This window comes from Gallinula chloropus, assembly GCF_964237585.1.
Source record: "Gallinula chloropus genome assembly, chromosome: 9".
Lineage (NCBI taxonomy): Eukaryota > Metazoa > Chordata > Aves > Gruiformes > Rallidae > Gallinula > Gallinula chloropus.
Window position 1 is genome coordinate 18,171,073 of NC_140094.1, and position 20,002 is coordinate 18,191,074.

The following is a 20,002-nucleotide window of genomic DNA, read 5'->3' on the forward strand; positions in this document are numbered from 1 at the left end:
GGGGGGTGGTGGCTGGGGGGGTGATGGCTGGGTGGGGGGTGATGGCTGAGGGGGGTGATGGCTGGGGGGGGGTGTGGGCAGCACCGAGCGGCCTCACAGCGCCGGGGTAAAATTCGTCACCCGCGTGTTCAAAGCGGCCGCCCCCGGCCCCCGGCCTTTGAAGTGCTGCTGATGGCAGCCACGAAGGTGCCACTTCACACCTCGGGCCCAGCATAAAGCCGGGGCGGCCGGGGGACACCAGCACAGGGCCTGCAGCCATGGCCCAGAGCTCGACAGCCCCCGGCCTCCCGCTGCCCACCACGGCCCTGTTGCAGGACTGGGGCTGCCGCGGACACCCGGACCCCGAGGGCTACAGCAGCAGCTCGCCCGCAGCCTCGCCGGACTCCTGCGGCCTCTCGTCCCCCGCTGCCACCCGCGGACCCTGCCGCGGCCCTGCCACCCCTCGCCTGCGGCCGGGCCCCGGGGGCAGGAAGGGGGTCCGGAGTGGGGGTGCGGGGGGCCCGCGTCAGAGCGCCAGCGAGCGGGAGAAGCTGCGGATGCGGCGGCTGGCGCAGGCCCTGCTGCGGCTGCGGCACTACCTGCCGCCCGCGCTGGCACCCGCGGGGCAGAGCCTGACCAAGATCGAGACCCTGCGCCTCGCCATCCGCTACATCGCCCACCTCTCGGCCCTGCTGGGGCTCAGCGAGGAGGCGCTGGCCCGGCAGCGGGGGGCGGCCCCCCGGCACTGCCCCCTCTGCCCTCAGGGCCTGGGGTGCTGCCAGCCCCCGGAGCCGCGCCTGCACCCGCCGGCCCCGCGGGATGCTTCGCCCGCCGGCCCCGGGGGCTGGGGGTCACCTGCTGTGGCGGGGACCCCTCCGGAGCTGCATGCCGTGGGGAGGGGGGCCTGGGGATCACCCCCCTATGGCCCCGCTCCGGTGAGCCCCCCGGAGCTGCGTGGGGCTCCCAGCATGGGGACGGGGGCCTGGGGGTCACCCTCCTACATCCCTGCAGCGGGGACCCCCCCGGAGCTGCACGGGGCCGTCGTCTCCAGCACGTCCTCCTGGCCGTCCCCTCCTCACTACGCGGGGGCCGGGGCACCCCCGGACCTCCACAGCGACCCCCTCCTGGACGCGGGGCTGATGCTGCCGGAGTTCGTGGATGCGGGGATGGTCACCCAGGTACGTGTGCTGGGGTCGGGCATCGCGGTGGTTCCGGGAGGCCCCCAGTTCAGCCCACACAGTGCGCTTGGAGACCCCCAGCCCTTGGCGTGGGGCAGTGTGGGTACCAGTTTTGGGGGAACAGTGGGAAGGGGGAGGTGTATCCCCCTCAGCCTGTTCCAGTCGTGCCGGTGCCACCCTCCCTCACGTTTATTGGGGTCCCGTCAGCTGCGCCAGCCCGGGGCTGTGGTCCTGCTTGTCCCCATCCGGGTCCCCTCCCAGTGGGTGGGCTCTGTCAGCCCCATTCCTCCTCCCCCTGAGCCTCCCATCCTCCCCCAGCCCCTCATCTCACCCCCCCTCTCCTTCCCTCAGGAGCTGTCTGCAGACCTGCTCTCTCTCTTGGAGGCTCTGCTCCCACCACAGCCCCAGGACTGACCCAGACGAGCCCCCCGCTTCCTGGTTCTCCGGGTGCCAGGAGGCCCCGCGACGCCACATCTGGATGCCTGCAGCTCAGAGAACATGTGTGCCCCCCGGGACAGCTGGGTGGGGGGACAGGATCCCTCCTGTGTGAGCCTGGAGCTGTGCTGGGGGGACTGGGAGGGCTGTGCCTGTACATAAATAAACCCTTGTGTCCCCTCCTGCCTGTGTCATGGTGTGAAACTCCAGGGCAACAAGTCAAGGGAAACACATTAAGCATGCAGAAGAAAGAGTTTGCTTATTAGAAGCAGTACAACTACCAGCCAAGGTTGCCATCATCCACTGGACATACCAAAAGTAACGCTGATCCAGAAAAAGGTGACAGATTGGCTGATAATGAAGCTAAGCAGGCTGCAGAAAGGACATCTGGAAATCAAATTTTAACTCTGATTCCGACCAATAAAGACTATGAACTTGAATTATGTGATCAGGAAAATGTTAAATATTCTAAATCAGATCAGGAATTAATGTCAGAACTTAAAGTACAAATCCCCTCTAAAGGATGGGCACTTTTAGAGGATGGAAGGATAATTATACCCTCCACTCTGATTTGGAATGTGGTTAAGAAAGAACATGATAAAACCCATTGGGGAGCAGATGCTTTATAGGAATATTGAAGTCAAAAGTGGATAGGGAAAAATATGTGTGCAACTGTTCAACAGATCACATGGCAATGTGCACTGTGCTTAAGAAATAATCCTAATACAGGGAATTGAATAAAATTGGGTACGATTGGAAAGGGAAATACTCCTGGAGAAACTTGGCAAATTGATTTTTCTGAACTCCAAAGAAAAGGGGGTACTGACAGATACTTTTACTGGATGGCCAGAAGCTTTCCCTTGCAGAACTAACAAAGCAAGAGAAGTAACTAAGGTACTGCTAAATGAAGTAATACCTTGGTTTGGGGTACCTACGGTCATTTCATCAGACAGGGGGTCACACTTCTGTGTGCAGGTAGTACAAGTGAGCCAGCTATTGGGAACTGCTTGGCAGCTACACACTCCTTATAGGCCACAGGTGAGTGGACAGGTGGAGATGAACCATTTAATAAAACAACAGACAGCTAAAATTTGCCAAGAAGCAAACTTGTATTGGTATCAAGCATTACCCATAGCTCTGCTCAGGATACGTGTAAAGCCTAGAGCTAGAGAGAATCTAAGTCCTTTTGAAATGTTATATGGAAGCCCATATCACACCAGATGTAAAGGAGAGGATCTAGATCAGTTAGGAGATTCTTATCTACAGAATTAGCTGATATCTCTAGGAAAACAATTGAAACAAATTAAGAAGAGAGTTTTAGAAACCAAAGCCAAAGGTTTAGACTACCTTACAACACCCTTTTAATCCTGGAGATTGGGATTTTATTAAAAAATGTTCAAGTGATCCTCTTCAGGAGAAGTGTGATGGACCATACCAGGTGCTGTTAACAACGACTGGCCACAGAAGGAGGGGTGTGCATGGTAATAAATCAAAGCTGTTGTGCATACATAAATCAGGAAAAAGAAACTGAAACAGATTTAAATAATACGTGGGAGCAAACAAAGATTCTTCACCAAGTAGCTCAAGATGATACATCATGGGGGTTTAAAATGGTTTGGAGTAAGTTCATTCCCTGGTTCCCAAACTTTGCCTGGCTCAAACAACTTTTCACATTTGTTATTTTGATAAATATTTTAATTTTAATTTCTTGTGTGGGGATTCAATGTTCTTTGTGGTGTTATAAACAGACCAGTATAACGTACAGGGATCGGAGAAGGAATAAAATCAGACATCAAACAAAAACAGGTGAATACTTTTCTTAGCATTGCAATAGAGTAGTATAATTTGAGATTACAAAAGAATTTGTAAGGATAATGAAGGGGGGGGGAATGATTCAATGAAATGTAATCATGCTGAATAGATTGATACAGGTGTAGTTTAAGAGACAATTAATATAACTTTAATATAAGAATTTTCATGGTTTTAAGAACAGATTAGTTTAGGAGAAAGCTGTAACTGTGTGAGCTGCTTGTGAGAGCAGCTGCAAAACTTAACCATAACAATGCAACAGTAACAGCCTTGAAGATAAAGAAGGAAGAATTTGTGTGCTTTTAGGAATAGATTAGTTTTGGATTTTAGCAGAATTTGGCTGTAATCACATAAGCTGTTTCAAGAAAGCAGCTACAAAACTTAACCATAACAGTGCAACAGCCTTGAAACTAGAGAAAGTAGGAGACAGGGGAGTCATAAATAATCAGACCAACGACCAATTAAGAGACAGAGTATATCTTGTTTTCAGTGAAAAGGGTTCCTATCTAGTTGGTGCAGGAATGTGTTTGGAGCCCAGATAAGCATGGAGAAGAAACATAAAGGACTTGTGCTGAGAGCGAGGAATTTGCCCAGCCTTGATCCCTGAAGATGAAGACCCCCCCCCCCAAGTGTCACTGGGCATGCTCTATCTGTGAGGAATTAATATAAACGACTTCTTAGAAATAATTTGCATAACTTTGCCTTTTCCTAGAAATTATAATGAATAATCTGTATAAATATGAGAAATCTGTCTTTAATGGGTGCACACATTGGGAGGAGCGATCGATCCCCTGTGTGCCCAGCGCTGCAAGAAAGGATCCCTGCTTCAGAGTCACCAAGGCCAGTGAGTTTGGATTCCAGCTTTCCAAGGCATCAGTGGGCAGGGGTCCAGCAGCAGCTGGGAAAGCCACTGTTGGGAAGGATCCGGAGCGACACCTCCAGCCCCAGGGCCTGGATGGGGAGGGGAGGTCACCAACACCCTCTGAATCCAGCCGTGAGGCTCAGTGGGAGCTGAATGTTGCCTGCGCCCCATGGCTGGTGCCTGTGTGAACCCCCATGTGTGGGGTCAGTTTGGGGGTCTGGGGTCCAGCAACAGGGTAAGGGCTGAGCTGTGCAGGGCTGGGGCTGCCCCATCAGGCTGGAGACCCCATGTATGTGTGTGTGGGGGGCTGCAGATGGGGCCCTTCTATCCCTCACCTCCCAAGCAGTGCCCTGAAGGGTGCAGGACCCATGACCGGCACTGAGCCCATTACAGAGATGCTAGTGGGGGCCTGACAGCCCAGTGTGAATGAATGGGGAGGGTGGGTCTCCACCTACTCCAGGGGCTCCAGAGCAGGGGGTCTGGGGGCTAATGAGCCCCACTTATCTGTGAAATGACTTGCTAATAATGTTAATTCCGTCTGCCAGAGAGAGACGAAGCCTTTGAGATGCAAAACAACCTTCCCCTCCCCCAGCCCCACCCAGGATGAGGGTTTGGGGACCCTCTGTCCCACCCTCCATAGGTCCTTCACCCCTACACCACCCACCCGCACAGCCGCATCCGCGTCTGTGCGGGTGGGTGGTGCAGGGACAAAGGACCAAGCTGTTCCCCAGGGGGGGTTGGCTACGTCAAGGAGCAACCTGAGCTACTCAAGGGCACCCAACTGCCCCCCCGCGTCCCCACTGGCACTGCCACCAGGCACGGTGTTGATGCAGGAGCTCTCAGCATCACTGCATGAACAGCAGCCCTTGACATGGCCCGACGGGGCAGTGATGGGCAGGAGGTGCTGGATGGAGGTGAGGTGGGTGGTGGGAGTGGGGGGCTTGGTCGCCTGGGGAGCGCTGGGTGGGCTGTGGGGTCTCCATCCCCACGCAGGACGATGAAGGATACTCTGGGGAAGGATGGATGGGTTGTGGGAATGGCCTGGGGTAGGCAGTGAGTTGGGGGCTGGCTGAGATCATCTCCTCCTGCACTGTGGTTTGTGGGGGGCTCTGGGGGCTGCTGGAGGCTCTGGAAGGGTGGGGGGGGGATGCAGAGAGCAGCTGCAGGTGGAAACATGGTGAGCTGGGGTGAGAATCTTGGTCCAGGCACCCCAGGCCTGGGCAGGGCTCCAGGGGACAGGGCTTCCCATGCTGAGCATGACCTGTCCCCCCCCACCCCCGGAGACCCCACCCCAGGGGTCCTGCTGCTGCCCATCTGCCTGTCACAGCAGGAGGGGGACACCCAGACCCTGCGCTGGGGAACACCAGCAGCCTGTCCCCCCTCCCGGAGCAGGGCTGTGCCTGGAGCCCCCAGGCTGAGGGTGAGCCGGAGCCCCTGCAGCTGCCCACCTTCTCCCCCGCCGCTCAAGCCCGGGTGGCCGTCACCTTCGCCCTCTTTGTCCTGGCCGCTGGCTGTAACCTGGCGGTGCTGCGAGCGGCGGGGGGGCGGCGGGGCGGCCGGCGGTCCCACATCCGCCTGCTGCTGCTGCACCTGGCTGCCGCCGACCTGCTGGTGACGGTGGCGGTGATGCCGCTGGACGCCGTCTGGAACATCACGCTGCAGTGGCGGGCGGGCGACCTGGCCTGCCGCCTCCTCATGTACCTGCGGCTGCTGGCCATGTACGCCTCGGCCTTCGTCACCGTCGTCATCAGCCTGGACCGCCAGGCCGCCATCCTGCACCCACTGGCCATCGCCCGGGCGCGGAGGAGGAACCGCATCATGCTCCACGTCGCCTGGCTCCTCAGCGCCGCGCTCTCGGTGCCGCAGGTACCCATCGGCTGCTCTCCAGAACGCCCTGGCAGCGTGCCCCCCCCCTCCCCCCCACCAGCTCTGCCCCAGTCCCTGCTGCGTGCCCCAGCCCCCCAGGAGTGGGGAGCGGAGCTGGTGTAGGGGTGACTGGTCCCACTCCCATGGCCAGGTCCCTGCTCTGGGACCCCCAGTGCCCTGTTTTTGGGAGGTGAGGAGCCCCTCTCACCCCTCTGCTCTGCCTCCAGCTCTTCCTCTTCCGCACGGTGACCCTGCGGCCCCCCCACAACTTCACGCAGTGCACCACGCGTGGCAGCTTCCCCCAGCCCTGGCACGAGACCCTCTACAACATGCTGGGCTTCTCCTGCCTCTTCCTGCTGCCGCTGCTCATCATGGTCTGCTGCTACACCCGCATCCTCCTGGAGATCTCCCGTCGCATGGGCTCCAGCCTCTGTGAGTGCCCGGCCACTGGCCACCACACCCTGGGATGGAGGGTGAGGGGTGGAGGGGGAAGCCGTGGATGGGGCTGTGCAGACACCCCACTCCCCTCCCCAGCCCTCCCTCATGTGCCGTTATCCCCCAGTCTCCTCGCGGGACGTGTCGCTGAGGTGCTCGAGGAACAACATCCCACGGGCACGGCTGCGCATGCTGAAGATGAGCCTGGTCATCGTCTCCTCCTTCATCCTCTGCTGGACCCCCTACTACTTGCTGGGGCTCTGGTACTGGTTCTGCCCACGGGCCATGGAGAAGAGGGTCTCCCCGGCCCTCACCCACATCCTCTTCATCTTCGGCCTCTTCAACGCCTGCCTGGACCCCATCACCTATGGGCTCTTCACCATCCCCTTCGAGAGGGGCTGGGGATGTCCCTGTGGGCATGGCCCCCCGACCCAGCCGCCCTCACCAGCCACCGGCTCCCTCCGCTGCTCAGCCTCCTCCCTGCCACCCAAACGGGGCATCCCAGGGGCACAGGGGCCGCGGGCATCCCCTGTGCCAGAGCTGCCCGCTGGGGCTGGCTCCTGCCAGAGCAGTTCCATGTGAGCTGGGCATGGCCCTGCACCTGCGGGGACACCCCGGGGTGCTCAGCAGGCACCCGGGCTGTGGGCAGGATGGGGGGGCTGGTGTGGGTGCCCCTGCCCAGCAGACCCCAGCCAGGCAATAAAGCGTCCCGCAGCCACCACCAGTGCTGCCCCTGTCTCTGGGCTGGGGGTCCCCAGAGCCAGCGTGGCTGGGGACGGGGGACAGGCTGGATGGGAACCCTGGCTCACTGTCCCCCAGGGCAGCTGCTCTCGCCCCTGCCGTGGGATGCTCTTGGGACCCCAGGGACACCCCACATGTTGGCCAGAGCTGGGTGCTGGGTCTGTCTGTCCCGGGGGGCTCCCAGGGCTGGTCCCCACTGCCAACGTTGAGCTGGTGGCCATCCCCGAGCTGTGCACTGCCTGCAGCAGCCTGGCACCCACTGCTGGCCCCGCTCCAGGCGGGAGCTCTTGGCTCCTGCTGAAGGTCGTTGCGAGGCACGGGGGTCGGGCTGCTCCCGGCTGCGTGGCAACTGTCCCAAGGCCAGTGCTGCCGCGGGAGCTGCAGCAGCTGCTGGGACTGGGAGAGGCCGGGCAGGGGGCTGTGGCTCTGCCCCTCGAGCAGGGGCAGGGGGTGCCGGGGCCCCTCACTGTCTGTGCACTGGGCAATGCCAATGCAGGTGTGTGGCAGGGTTGCGGGCACTCAAACCTTCCCGCTTGGGCAGCAGTGTGCCTCAGCACACTGGGGGGATGTGTGTCTGCAAGGTGCTGGCGGGGATTGAGGCCCCCAGGCAGGGCCAGCCAGATGTGCCCACCCCAGGCTCTCCCCCCTGGGGCTGGTGCCCAGTAAGAGCTGCGTGAACCACGGTCGCAGGGATTTATTATCAAGTGGCAAAGTAAAACACCAGTGGTGCTGCTGGGGCTCCAGAGGAGCGATCCCTCGTCCACCCAGGGGCTCTCATGGGGGGGGTCTCTGATTTGTGGGACTGCAGGGGAGGGGGCTGCAGTCCCCCATGGGTGCTCCTGGGGCAGAGATGGGGCTCCCTCGGTACCAGCAGAGCAGAGCTGTGCCTGTGCCTCCTGCCTGCCAGGCACGGTGAGACACATGGCACAGCCAAGGCCCAGGCATGGACTTGTGTGGGTACAGGAACACCGGGGCATGGTGCTGGCATGGGCAAGGAAGGGCCTGGGAGAGGCTTGGCTGTGAGGAGGAGGCTTGGCAAAGCAAAGAGAATCACCAAAAAAAGCCCCACTGAAGCCTCGCTTTTGGTTTTGAGCCGGGACCTCCTGAGATGCTCCTGACGGCTTTGGCTCTGCTGCACCCTGCCTGCCCCAGGCAGAAAGGGGAACAGCGCTTCGCTCGGTGCAGGAGTGCTGGAGGGGGTGTGTCAGTGCCACCCCAGCCCCTCCCCAGCCTGGGGAAGACCCCTGCCCAGCTGCACGGGCAGTGCGTGACTGTGCTGGGTGCCGTGCTGGGCCCTGCTGCCATGTCGGGTTCCGAAGTGGACATGGGGACAAAGCGTCAATCCCAAACCCCAGCGCACCCACCCGCTGCCTCGACGCAGCTGGGAAGTGGGGACAGAGCAGCCAGGTGAGGGGAGGGGGCTGCAGGGCAGGCGAGGGCAGAGCGGGAGGAGAAGCGGGGGGGTGGGCTGAGGGAGGCCAGCGCTTTGGGGACCGTTTTCCACCAGGCTCAGCAGCATCACGTCATTCCCTGCTCCCCGCTCCCAGCCACCTCCCCACGGCAGCACCCGCAGAAGCCGGAGGCAAAGCGTGACCCAGGAGTCCGGGCACGGAGCAGCCGTGGCTCTAGGTGCCGGCGCCGCTGCTGCTGGGTCTCTTCTCGGTGAAGAAGCTCTTGAGCAGCATCACCTGCCCGATGCTGACCACGAAAAGGATGACGGTCTCCCCCATGGACCAGTAGGAGACGCGGCTGTTGAGGTCCTCGGCTCTGCTGCGGTCCTGCGCTTCCCGCAGCCGGTAGTGAGTCTGGGAGTCGATCACCGTCTTCAGGACCTCGTGGATGCTGACGCAGGCGGACTCCATCTGGGGACACAAGTGCCCCATTGATCCCGACACAGCACAGCTCGGGATGGGGGCTCGTGGCCGAGGGACCCCAGGACTGGGCTGGGGGGCAGCAGCTCCCTGTGCTGCAGGGTCTCTGGCAGCCCCGACACGAGAGTGGTTCTGCTCAAAGGGGCTGTTTTGGCTGAGGGAGCACCAAGGGCACAGCCAAGGGCCCCGCTGAAGTGCCACAGACCAAGGGCAGGGTCTGGCTCCCAGCCTGGGGATCCATCAGCCCCACGGGCTCATGCCAAGGGGTGAAAGAGCCTCGCTGTGCTTCCCTCATGCGGGACAGACCCTGGGTGCTCAGGCCATGGGGGTTCAGACCCACAGCAGCCCCCTGTCACTCTCTGCCTATGCTGTGCCCTCGGCACCCAGGCACCGTGCCCAGGGCTGCCTGCCAGGGGATGGGGCCCTGGGATGGGAGGCCCCGGGAAGTGGTGCCCACGCTGCCCACGGCTCGGGTGGGATGCTCACACATGGCACAGCCTGAGCTAGCCCTGACAGCGGGGCTGGGGGCTCCGGTGGGCACATGCTGGCGCCGTCTCTGGGACAGGCACAGCAGGCATGGGGCTGGAAGGGGTACCCGGGGATGTGGCTTTGGCTGGCGGTTGGCACTTCTGCATTTGGCAGGGGGAAGGGGGACGGGCTCCCAACCGTCGTCCCGTGGCGCCGTCCCACTGCGAGCAGGAGCAGCGGCAGGAGACCCTGTGTGAGGTGACCCACCTGTGTCAGGGCGGTGACACGGTTGCCCATGTCGGGCAGGATGGGCGGCTCGTCGCCCACCTGGAAGTCGAAGTAGACGGTTTTGTGGGAGAAGGTGGAGAACTCGTTGCTGAAGCAGAAGGTGTAGACGCCCTCGACTTCGGTGCGGTGCGGGAAGCTGTCGTACTGCTTCTTGGTCTCCTTGTAGATCGTCCTGCCCGTGGGATCCTCCACGTAGCAGTCCACGTCGTAGTGTCCCCCAGCAATGACCTGCACGAGGGCATGGAGGCAGCACCTGCCCAACCACCTGGAGAGAGCCCCAGGGAGGGAGGAGCGGCTCTGCCCGGCCCCACGCTGTGTGCGCAGCCGTGCCCTCGGCACCCAGGCACCGTGCCCAGGGCTGCCTGCCAGGGGACGGGGCCCCGGGATGGGAGCCCCTGGGAAGCAGCGCCCACGCTGCCCACGGCTCGGGTGGGATGCCTGCACTTGGCACAGGCAGAGCCAGCCCTGATGGTGGGGCTGGGTGCTCTGGTGGGCACATGCCGGTGCCAGGTCCAGGCTGGGCACGGTGGGCATGGGATTGGAAGGGAGTATCCGGGGTGGGGGCCAGGAGAGGAAGGGGGTACCCAAGATGGGGGTCCGGGGGAGGAAGGGGGTACCCGGGGAAGGGGCCCGGGAGAAGAAGGGGGTGCCTGCGGGGGAAGGTCGGGGGGGAGTACCTGGTAGTCCAGGGAGAACTTGAGGCCGCGCTCCAGCTCCTGGTGGAAGCACTGCTTGCGGCTGTCGGGCAGCTCGAAGGTCAGCTCGGTGCCGCCGGCCCGCAGCGCGCACAGCAGCGCGGCCAGAGCCACGACCCGCATCCCGCACCCCGGCCCCCGCATCCCGCACCCCGCGCCCGGCATCCCGCGCCCCGCGCTCCGCGCCGGCCCCGCCCCGCCTGACGTGGCGCTCGGCCCCGGCCCCGGCTCCGCTTCCGCTGGGGGCGGTCCCGGCCGCGGCCCCTCCCCGCCCGGCGGGCTGCGGGCGCGGGGGCTGGTCCCGCAACGGGAGCCCCGGCGTGACGTCATCCCCCCGCACCTGCTGGCGGCGGGACGCGCGCGCGAGGTCCTCAGAGCCCCCCCCGAACCCCCCCGGCCCCCCAGAACTTCCCGATCCCCCGCGAACTTCCCGGTCTCTCCCGGCCACCCCCGGCCCCGCGGGATGCTGGGCTTTGCGGCGCGATATGTCGGGACAGGGAGAAGCGCGGGAGCGTGACCGACGCGTGGCACACGTCACGGCCGGGAGAGAGGCGCCGTATCCGGCCTGCGGCGAGTCCGAGCTCTGGAGGGTCCGAAAAGCAAAGCCCCCCTCTGCCCCCAGCGCAGTGTCGAACCCGGGGCGCTCCCGGGGAGCATCCTGCGCCCTCCGAGCCGAAACGCAGCGCCGCTCGGGGCAGGGGCTGTCAGACCCTGCAACGGCCCCAAAAACGGTCGTTACTGTCCCGGGCATGGAGCCGTCCCACCGGACAGACAGACGGACAGACAGGAGCGCTTGCTGGGCTGGTGGAGGCAGGGCCAGGACCCGACAGCAGCTGCTGCTTCCTCGCCGGAGCGATGCTGCCCAAGCAGCGGCACCAGCACTCATGGGGTCTGCTGAATGGACCCCCGGCGGGGTCCTCACACGTCCACGATGTCCGGGGTGGGCTGTGAGTCCAAAACGCCGGGTAAGTGGCGCAGGGCTGGGCTGGGTGTATGTCATTGCCCCAGGGTCAGCAGAGGGGTGTCGGGGATGTGGTGCTGCACCAGTGGCTTTCCCATGCCAGGACGGAGCCGTGATGCTCACCATGTGCCACAACTTGCCGTCCCCATGTCCCCGGCCTCGGCAGACGGACCCCGCGCAGAGAGGCCGGATGGAAGAAAAGTGGATTGTGAATAATGTAGACTGAGTGGAAGGCAGGCTGGAGGCTTGGTACGAAGCCAGACATTCCTGGGGGGCCTGGGATCGCTCTCAGGGGTCTGGGATCGCTCTTGGGGGGCCTGGGATTGCTCTCGGGGGTCTAGGATCACTCTCGGAGGTCTGGGATCGCTCTCAGGGGTCTGGGATCACTCTTGGGGATCTGGGATTGCTCTAGGGGGTCTGGGATCGCTCTCGGGGGTCTGGGATCCCTCTCAGGGGTCTGGGATCACTCTCGGGGGTCTGGGATCGCTCTCAGGGGTCTGGGATCCCTCTCAGGGGTCTGGGATCACTCTTGTGGGTCTGGGATCGTTCTCGGGTGCTCGCTCCAGGGCAGAAGTCCAGAAGTGACTGGAGAGACATCAGCCATTTGGGCTGGGTGCCCGGGCTCTCCTTACAGCTCGGGCACATGGGAGCAGGAACCTCCCCATCACCCCCCCAGGCGCAGCTCTGACCCTGTGCCAGTGCCTCCCTGGAGCCAGGCGACCCCCCCTGCTCTCTGCAGAAAGCATCCTCCTTTGGTGACCTCCCTGGGGAAGGAACGGTGACAGGGCTACTGGGCCACGATTTCCTCGAAGTCGGAGAGCTGCCGCATCTGCTCGGCTTGCATGGAGTGTCTGCGGAGCAGCTTCCTCTGGGCTCGCAGGTCGGCCCGCCGCGGCGAGCTGGGGTCGATGGGCACCAGGGACTTCAAGCCCCCAGCAAGCGGGGAGGAGGTTTTGCTGCTGGAGCCGATGTCAGGGATGGGGGGGTTGGGGTTCACGTTTAGGGGGGGCAGATATCCCGGCCTTTTGTGGGAGATGTGGTCCAGCAGCAGGGTGCCAGAGCCGCGCCTCTCCAGCATACCGGGCGGTCGGCGCCGGATGGTCCCAGGGGGTGACGTGCCAGGGGTGCTGTCCAGGGACTCCCAGGAGCCATCCAGCAAGGCCAGGTGGGACCCGCTGAGCTTCCTCCTCTCCGATGGCACCTTCCCCACCTCCCCCACTGGGCTGGGGATGCTGGAGAGCTGGGGGTCGCAGTCATAGTGCTCGGTGCCCAGCCGCCGCCGGTGCAGCGCATCCATGGCGGCAGCAGAGCCAGCGGCCGCGAAGCTGATGCTCTCGGGCTCTTCAGGGACCGTGCTCCTGCGGGGCAGGCGCTGGTGGGCAGCCTGGCTCTTCTCGTAGGCCACTTTCCGTGCCAGCAGCCCGGGCGTCGGCACCGGCCGCAGAGCCGGCTCGTCTACCGGGGGGAAGAGGGAGGGGTCCTTGCTCTTGCTGCTGCCGCTCCGGGAGAGGGGGGCCTTTTTGGAGAGGGAGAGGTCGGCGATGCCCATGATGGCCTCGTCATCCACGCAGGCCCGCGTGTCGTCGCAGATTGCGGCGGCTGCCAGCACCGAGGGCGCGACCAGACCCCACGGCTCCGACCGCAAGCGCTTCAGCTGGGGCAGGCGGGCTCTCCTGGCCATGCCAGCTCTCTGGCCTGGGGAGGGGGGCTCATCAGCACCCCTGGCAGAGGGGCCGTCCCCAGGGTGCGATGGGTGCGGGCTGAAGACGCTGCTCTCCTTCTCAGTGGGGGAAGGTGCCGAGACGGGTGTTTTCGGGTGGGCGCTGGAGGGTGCCGTGCCCGCCTCTGGCACTGCCCTCTCCTTGAGCTCCGGCGAGGGGGGAACATTGAGGTACTGCTTGGTGGACTTGGTGCCAGAGGCAGACTTGTCCATGGTGATAATGATCACCTCCTTCCCCTTGGCCTTGCAGGCGTTCAGGAGGTGCTGCAGCACGTCCTTGTCCTCAGCGTTGATGGCGTGGACCAGCGCTGATGCCCCGGAGCGGTCCTCAAGGCTGGGGTCTGCCCCATTCTCCAGCAGCAGGGACACCACGTCCCCCCCGGCGCCGTGGATGCAGGCGTGCATGAGGGCTGTTTTCCCAGACTTGTCCTGGATGTTGGGGTCGGCTCTGTTGTCCAGCAGGTACTTCACCATCTTGGCCTTGTTAATGCTCTGCTGGTCGACGTGCTTGGTGATGCAGGCCACCATCAGGGCGGTCTCCCCTTTCTCGTTGCTCTCATTGATGTAAGCCCCACCTTCCAGCAGCAGCCGGGTCAGCCGGAGCCGGCCGAGCCAGACAGCCTTCAGGAGGGAGTTCCCCCCCATCTCCAGCTCTGTCACCTCATCCATGGCACCGGCTGGGGCTTACTGGTGGGCACGGGCAGCACCAGTCGGCAGCTGTGGAATGAACCACAGGGAAGAGATGAGGTTTGGCCCTCAGCCCCGGCTCCCCGTCCCAGGCCCTCACCCTGGCCCTGCTTTCTCAGGGCCGTCCCACCTGGCTGCCCCACCGGTTCTGCCCACGGCTGCTCTGGCTGCCCACGGTGTGTCTGGGGTATGGGCAGGGCAGGGCAGGAAGGATTCTCCTCCTGGGCACACCAGGACATTGCTGGCTGTGGGATGTCTCAGTGCTGCTGTCTCGGGGCCGGACTGCGTGGTTACTTAATTTTAGGGGGCTGGGCCCCCTCAGTGACCTCGTCTCAGGACATACAGTGCTTGACTGGCCAGGGACCCTTGGGCCTTCTTCCTCTGCTCCAGGCATGCCAGGAGCCATTGCACTAATTGGCCTCAATTGCCCTGACCAGCCTCTCCTGAGACCCCCACCCAGCTGCCCACCTTTACCCTGGGCTGGGGGCTCTATTTCAATGCTGCTGCAGCCCCCCAGTTAAGCTGTGAGGGTGCCCGAGGCTCCATCCAGCCCTGCTGACCAGCCTTGTTCAAGGGACTGGGACCCCCCCACCTTGCCCTGGTGATCACCATTGCTGAGACCTGTCACTGCCTTGTCCCTGGCCAGCTGATGGGGTCTTGTCCCAGCCCGTCCCCCTCAGCTTACAGCTTGTCCCCCCTCTCAGAGCATCTCTGCTTGAGCTGCTGCCTGGCAATAACGCCTCGGCACCTCTTGCCTGGCTCTCCTCAAGCTCTGCTTCCCCAGCAGCCGTGCTGGCATTGGCCTGGATGCAGCCCAAGTTCCCCAGCACCAGTGAAACCAGGATGGTCCTGATGCTGAGGCGGTTTCCAGGGCATCCTTGATGTCCCCTGGGATGTGACACAGAGCCAGCGCCAGCATCGTCTGCGGCTTCTGGGGCTGGAGCCACCATTGCTGCTGCTTTGCTGCGGGAGGAAGCGCTGGTGTGATGCCAGCCCTGACCCTGTGCTGCTGGGCTGTGCCAGGACCCCCTGTGCAGGGGGGGCGCGGCGTGGGAGCAGCTTCCCCCTGACAGCCTGCAGTGGGACTGGTTCTGAGGGATCAACAGGCTCCCCGGCAGCTGCCTGGCATGGGATGGCTGTGGGGAGGTTGTTGGGCCCGGGGAGGCTCCAGCGTGTGTGCCGGGACCCTGCAGCCCTCCCACCCGCATCCCTGGGGATGGACCCCAGCCCCCGCAGCGCTGAGACCGGCACCCGGCAGCTCGGAGCTGTGCGGGGGGAGGGACGGGGACCGGCGGGTGTTCGGCACCGGGGAGGCACCGGAGGCTCAGGATCAGACCTTCGCACGCCCCACGCTCTCACTGTGCGGGTCTCCTGCTCAGCCCGGGCCCCCAAGTCCCCCCACCCAGCGCTCGCGGTGCTCGGCACACGGTGCCGGACCCCGCGACTCCAGCACCCGCTGTAAGTGCTCGCACTGGGGGTAGCCCCCAGCTCCCCCCGCGGCCGCGTCCCCCCCCCAGCCCCCCTTCCCCGGGGAGCTCCCCCAAACCCTCCCCGCGCTCACCTCCGTCTCCCGGCCGGGGGGGTCCCGGCCCCGGTGCCGCCTTGTCCTTTCCCGCTGCCCGCCGGGGGCTGCAGAGACATCGGGGGCGGGGGGGGGGAGGACAACGGGAACCCGGGGAGGTGCCCCCCCGCCCCGGGTCCGTCCCGCAGCCGCCGGCCCCTGTCCGAGGTGCTGATTGGGGGGGGTGGGCGCTGATGTGAGGGCGCCCGCCGCCCCCGTGCCAGGTACCTGCCGCCCAGCTCTCCGTGCTCAGCCGCCGGGACCCGGTGCCGCGCTCACCCCCCGGCCCCCCCCGGCGCCCCCGCTCGCATCGTCCCTTACGTGGTCGCTCCGGGCGGCTGCGTCACCCGCCGCCGCTGCCCGGTCCCTGCTGCCCGGTCCGCGTGGGGCGGCGCGTCCGCCCCCGGTGGGTGCGGGGAGCGGCGGGGCGTGGGGGGTGCGGGGGCGGGGGAGCGTGTCCGGGTGGGTGCCGGTCCGTGAGCGGGGGGTGGGGGAGTGGGGTGGGGAGTGGGAGGTGTGGGAGTGCCCGCGCCCGCCGCGCGTGGGTGTCTGTGTGCAGAGGGTGCGGGGGGGGGGGGGGTCGGCACCTCGGAGGTGTCCGTGTCCGTGCTGGGGGGGTGAGCGTGTCCCCGTGAGTGTGCAAGGTGCGTGTGCACACGGTGGGGGGCGTGCTGGGCGCATCCCCCCGCCTGTGTGTCTGTGTGTCCTTGCACACACGTGTCTGCCCGTGTGCCCACGCATGCACTGAGGTGCCCATGTCCCGGGGGCCTGCATGCCCACGGGGGACACACACTGTGCCACACGTGTTCCCTGGTGCCCGTGGGTGCCCTGGGTGTGGGTGTGCGATGGCACGGGTGTGCTGCCAGGGCCCCGCGCCCACCGCGGTGCTGTGTGCCCAGGTGATACGGTGCCCAGGTGTCACCGTAGGGACCACCCGTGGGCTCCCCGGAGAGGCTCGGGGGCCTGGTGAGACCCGGCCTTGAGCAGACACCTGAGCCCACAGCCGACCCCAGGTGGAGCAGGGGGTCAGAGCAGAGACCCCTGAAGCCCCCTTGGATGCTGCTGGCCCGGCGGTCTGTACGTCTGGGGTACCGAGTGCTCTGTGCCATGCCGGGGAGAGCCGGAGTCCCTGCGTGCTGCTCCCCAGGGCACAGAGTCCCCGTCAGTGGGGGTCACTGGGACCTTCTGCTGTCCCCGAGCAGGTCTGGTACCCAGATCTCACCCCCTTCCCCGCCACCCCAGGTCTGCTACCCAGATCCCACCCAGGTCCCACCTGCATCCCTGCCCCCAGCCCACGGTGCTCCCTGGCTCTGGAGAGGATTGTTACCTCAGGAGCAGTTCCAGCAGAGATGGGGACGGGGTGGAAGGGGGGGGAACTGGTCATAAACACCCAATAAACCCCACGTCATGTGTGGCTCTGTCCTTGAGCCGCTGCCTCTGATGATGTTCGTTGTGGGGCACCTGGAGATTCGGTCACCTGTCAAGGGACTGCTGGGGACAGCCACAGCGAGGGAGGGGGAAGAGGGAAGGTCCTGGGGCATCAGAGATGTCAGGAGAGGGTGCTGGACCCGTGTGCTCCTGGGGGCACTTCAGGAGAGGGGCTAGTGCTGCCTGTGGCCTCTCACCAGACGCTTCTGTAACAGGACAGCGTCGATGACCAACAACTTTTGAGTGATTTTTGGGGTACCAAGCAGCAGCCTGCCTGCCCTGTTGTGCCTTGGGACCCACAGCAGGGTCGTCCAGGACAAAGGCTGCAGCCTGGGTGCTGACGGGATGGCAGCCATGGCTCCGAGCCAGGGGGAGCCAGCCCTGGGGTGGGTGGCTGTGCTGAGGGGGCAGGGATGCATGGTCAGTGATGCATGGTCAGGGATGCACGGGGAGGGATGCACAGAGTCAGGGATGCCCGGTCAGGGATGCGTGGTCCAGGCTGCCTGCTGTTGGCTCCAGAGGCAGGACTGGACAGGGGCTGCTCTTGTGCAGGGTGGGGGATCCCAGCCAGGGCTGAGCCAAGGGGGTGATAACCCATTCCATTTCTACACCAATTGTTTCTGCGCCTCCTTCTGCTTCTCTCTTGTTGAATAATTCATAACGTGTGATTAATGAGCAGCCCCCCCACCCCGTTTCCATTTGCATACGATCACAGGTTCCCTTTTCCAGGGCCATTCCTGCTGCTTTGCTGAGTAACGTCTGCACTGCTCCCTGGGCCGGGGTTTGCCCCCTGCCCACCCACTGTGGGACCCCAGGAACCCTTCCTGCTCCCTGCCCATGGCCCAGGGGCCTGGTGCCGGCCTGCCAGGCTCTGAGTCTGAGGTCCAGCTGGTACCTAACAAGGGGGATTGTGGTTAAATGGGTGATGGGTTGAATAGGGGATGTGCCAAATATCCCTGCTCCCCCCCTGAGCTGTGAGGGTGCAGGGAAGCGTCGCCTGTGCCGCCTTCACCTGGGCTGAGCATCCCGACAGCCTCTGCTGCGGGACAGTACAGCGCAGCTGCCCCTGGGCTCTGGACACCAAACCCAGCCTGGGCTGAGCTCCATGGGAGGGTCAGGTGGCCTGGAGAGGGAAATGGGGCAGGGACAGACCTGGGGGCAGCAGCTGATGATCCTGGAGAGCTGGAGCCTCCCTGTGCAGGAACAGACCCAGTCTGCTCCAAGGCCCCCCACCCCACCCCGGATCTCCCCCATCCTGGCTATGCAGAGACAATGCATCCACCTACCTTCATCCTCCTCATCTTCCTCGCCAGCATCCCTGCCACCCCTGAGGATGCCATGGCAACGGGACCGGCAGGGATGGCTGCTGGAGGAGCCGCAGCTTGGGTGTGAGTGCTCCCCAGCACCACAGTCATGCCCTGGGCAGGCTCAAGGGGCTGCGGGTGGTCTCCAGGTCTGACCAGTTTGGGGTGAGACCGAGAGGGAGGTGGTTTCGTGGTGCCTGAGGTGCCACCCCACACATGCTGGGCCCAGAACATCCAGGCAGGCTGCTGAGGGCTGGGTGCTGCTGTGGGCATGGGGTGATGCCATCCCCAAACCCTTGCCCTGGCAGAGGGGCCCCTTCTCCCCCACAAAGCCTTCTTTCTGGGCAGGGAGAGATCGGGGAGGAGGAACAGCTGGGACACCGCAGAGAACAGCAGAGGTGTGGGGTGTTCACTGGGCCCCTTGGTGGTACCTCCCTGCGGAGAGGCTGTGGGGCAGCTTTGTCCCACTCCGAAGCCACGGCTGGGGCCTGGCATGGCCCATCGGAGCCACATGCTGCTGGGACCCTCACAGGCCTGACTGGTTCCTGTGATGCTTGGGGCGTGGAGGCTGGGGGTGCAGGACCTGGGATGGGATGGGATGGGATGGGACAAGATGGGACGGGATAGGGCAATCCTGGCTCATTGGAAGTGCCAGAGGAGCCGCAGCAAAACAGCCCATGGTGTGTCAGACTCCGCTCCATCTGCTGGGGAGGGGGCTTCCTCCAGAGCCCCATCCCCTTGACTGCATTGAGACCCCCTGGGAGCAGCGGCTGCTCCAGCAGCAGGGGAGGAAGGTGGGGGGTGAGTGAGGCCGTGTCCCCGGGGGCTGCTGGGGCTGGTTCTATTTTGGGTGTTCTGTAGAGCAGCTGGTGATCCTCTCACACGCTGCAGCGTGCAGCTCCTCCTGCCAGCGTCTCCACACACAGCTGCTTCTTATAAACACACTGCCCCGGGGATGAGTGCAGGTGATGGGGGGGTTCAGAGCTGGCATTTTGGGGGGGGCCATGAGCACAGGTGATGGGGGGTTCAGCGCTGGCGTTTTAGGGGGCCACCAGCTCCAAATGCCACCTTAGTGCCCTGGCGATGCTGCAGGGATGTGTTACTGCCCTGGGCTGATGGTGGGTTTGTTCCTGGGGACTTCAGCCCTGGCCATGGTTCCTGGGGAGGTCCCAGAGGGGTTGGGGAATCTCCTTCTCTGGGGAGATCCTGACCCTGGGGTCCTGGGCACTGTCTCGTGTGCCCAGCTTGAGGGGACCATGATCTGGCAGGGGTCGGGCTGGCTGACCCCCAGAGGTCCCTGCCAGCCCCCACGGGGCTGGTGTCTGTGAGCAGGAGGCTGTTTGCTCCCACGTCCTGCAGCATCACCCCTCAGCAGGGCAGGTGGAGCTGGAGGGAGGTGCGGGGGGACCCGCACCGCACCAGCCTTCCTTATGCCTTCAGAAAGCTGCTGCCTCTTCCTTCCCAAACCTGGCACTGCATCCAGCGCCTGGGGTCCCTCATCTCCAGCTCCGTGAGCTCCTGAGCCCCAACACATCCTGTGTCAGGCAACCTCAGCCTTTCCCTTCCCACTTTCACAGGCAGCCGGGGCCGAAGGCTCTGGTGCCCAGGGGAGAAAGAGGATGGCGGGTGGCGGGGCTGGGTGGGACGCAAGGACAGGTTCTAAAGTCCGTCTGTCCTGCCCCATCCCCGTCTCCCTGGCCCCGATGGACCCTCG

At 64.0% G+C, this 20,002-nt stretch overlaps 4 protein-coding genes across 4 annotated transcripts; 2 read left to right on the forward strand and 2 right to left on the reverse strand.

The window, feature by feature from the left end:
- Window positions 1-257: 257 nt before the first annotated feature.
- On the forward strand, window positions 258-1,571 carry MESP1 (mesoderm posterior bHLH transcription factor 1; the record flags this gene model as incomplete). Its single annotated transcript, XM_084268370.1, has 2 exons — window positions 258-1,157; window positions 1,509-1,571. 2 exons carry the CDS (start codon window positions 258-260, stop codon window positions 1,569-1,571), a joined length of 963 nt encoding a protein of 320 aa, XP_084124496.1.
- Window positions 1,572-4,432: 2,861 nt separating this feature from the next.
- On the forward strand, window positions 4,433-7,146 carry LOC311194989 (gonadotropin-releasing hormone II receptor-like; the record flags this gene model as incomplete). Its single annotated transcript, XM_084268254.1, has 5 exons — window positions 4,433-4,498; window positions 4,904-4,955; window positions 5,594-6,129; window positions 6,357-6,561; window positions 6,692-7,146. 5 exons carry the CDS (start codon window positions 4,433-4,435, stop codon window positions 7,144-7,146), a joined length of 1,314 nt encoding a protein of 437 aa, XP_084124380.1.
- Window positions 7,147-7,984: 838 nt separating this feature from the next.
- TMED3 (transmembrane p24 trafficking protein 3) lies at window positions 7,985-10,771 on the reverse strand (the record flags this gene model as incomplete). The annotated part of the gene is made up of 3 exons (XM_084268373.1): window positions 7,985-9,167; window positions 9,912-10,160; window positions 10,610-10,771. 3 exons carry the CDS (start codon window positions 10,769-10,771, stop codon window positions 8,931-8,933), a joined length of 648 nt encoding a protein of 215 aa, XP_084124499.1. The 3' UTR covers window positions 7,985-8,930.
- A 1,604-nt stretch (window positions 10,772-12,375) lies between these two features.
- ANKRD34C (ankyrin repeat domain 34C) lies at window positions 12,376-13,977 on the reverse strand (the record flags this gene model as incomplete). Its single annotated transcript, XM_084268034.1, has 1 exon — window positions 12,376-13,977. One exon carries the CDS (start codon window positions 13,975-13,977, stop codon window positions 12,376-12,378), a length of 1,602 nt encoding a protein of 533 aa, XP_084124160.1.
- Between the last annotated feature and the right edge of the window lie 6,025 nt (window positions 13,978-20,002).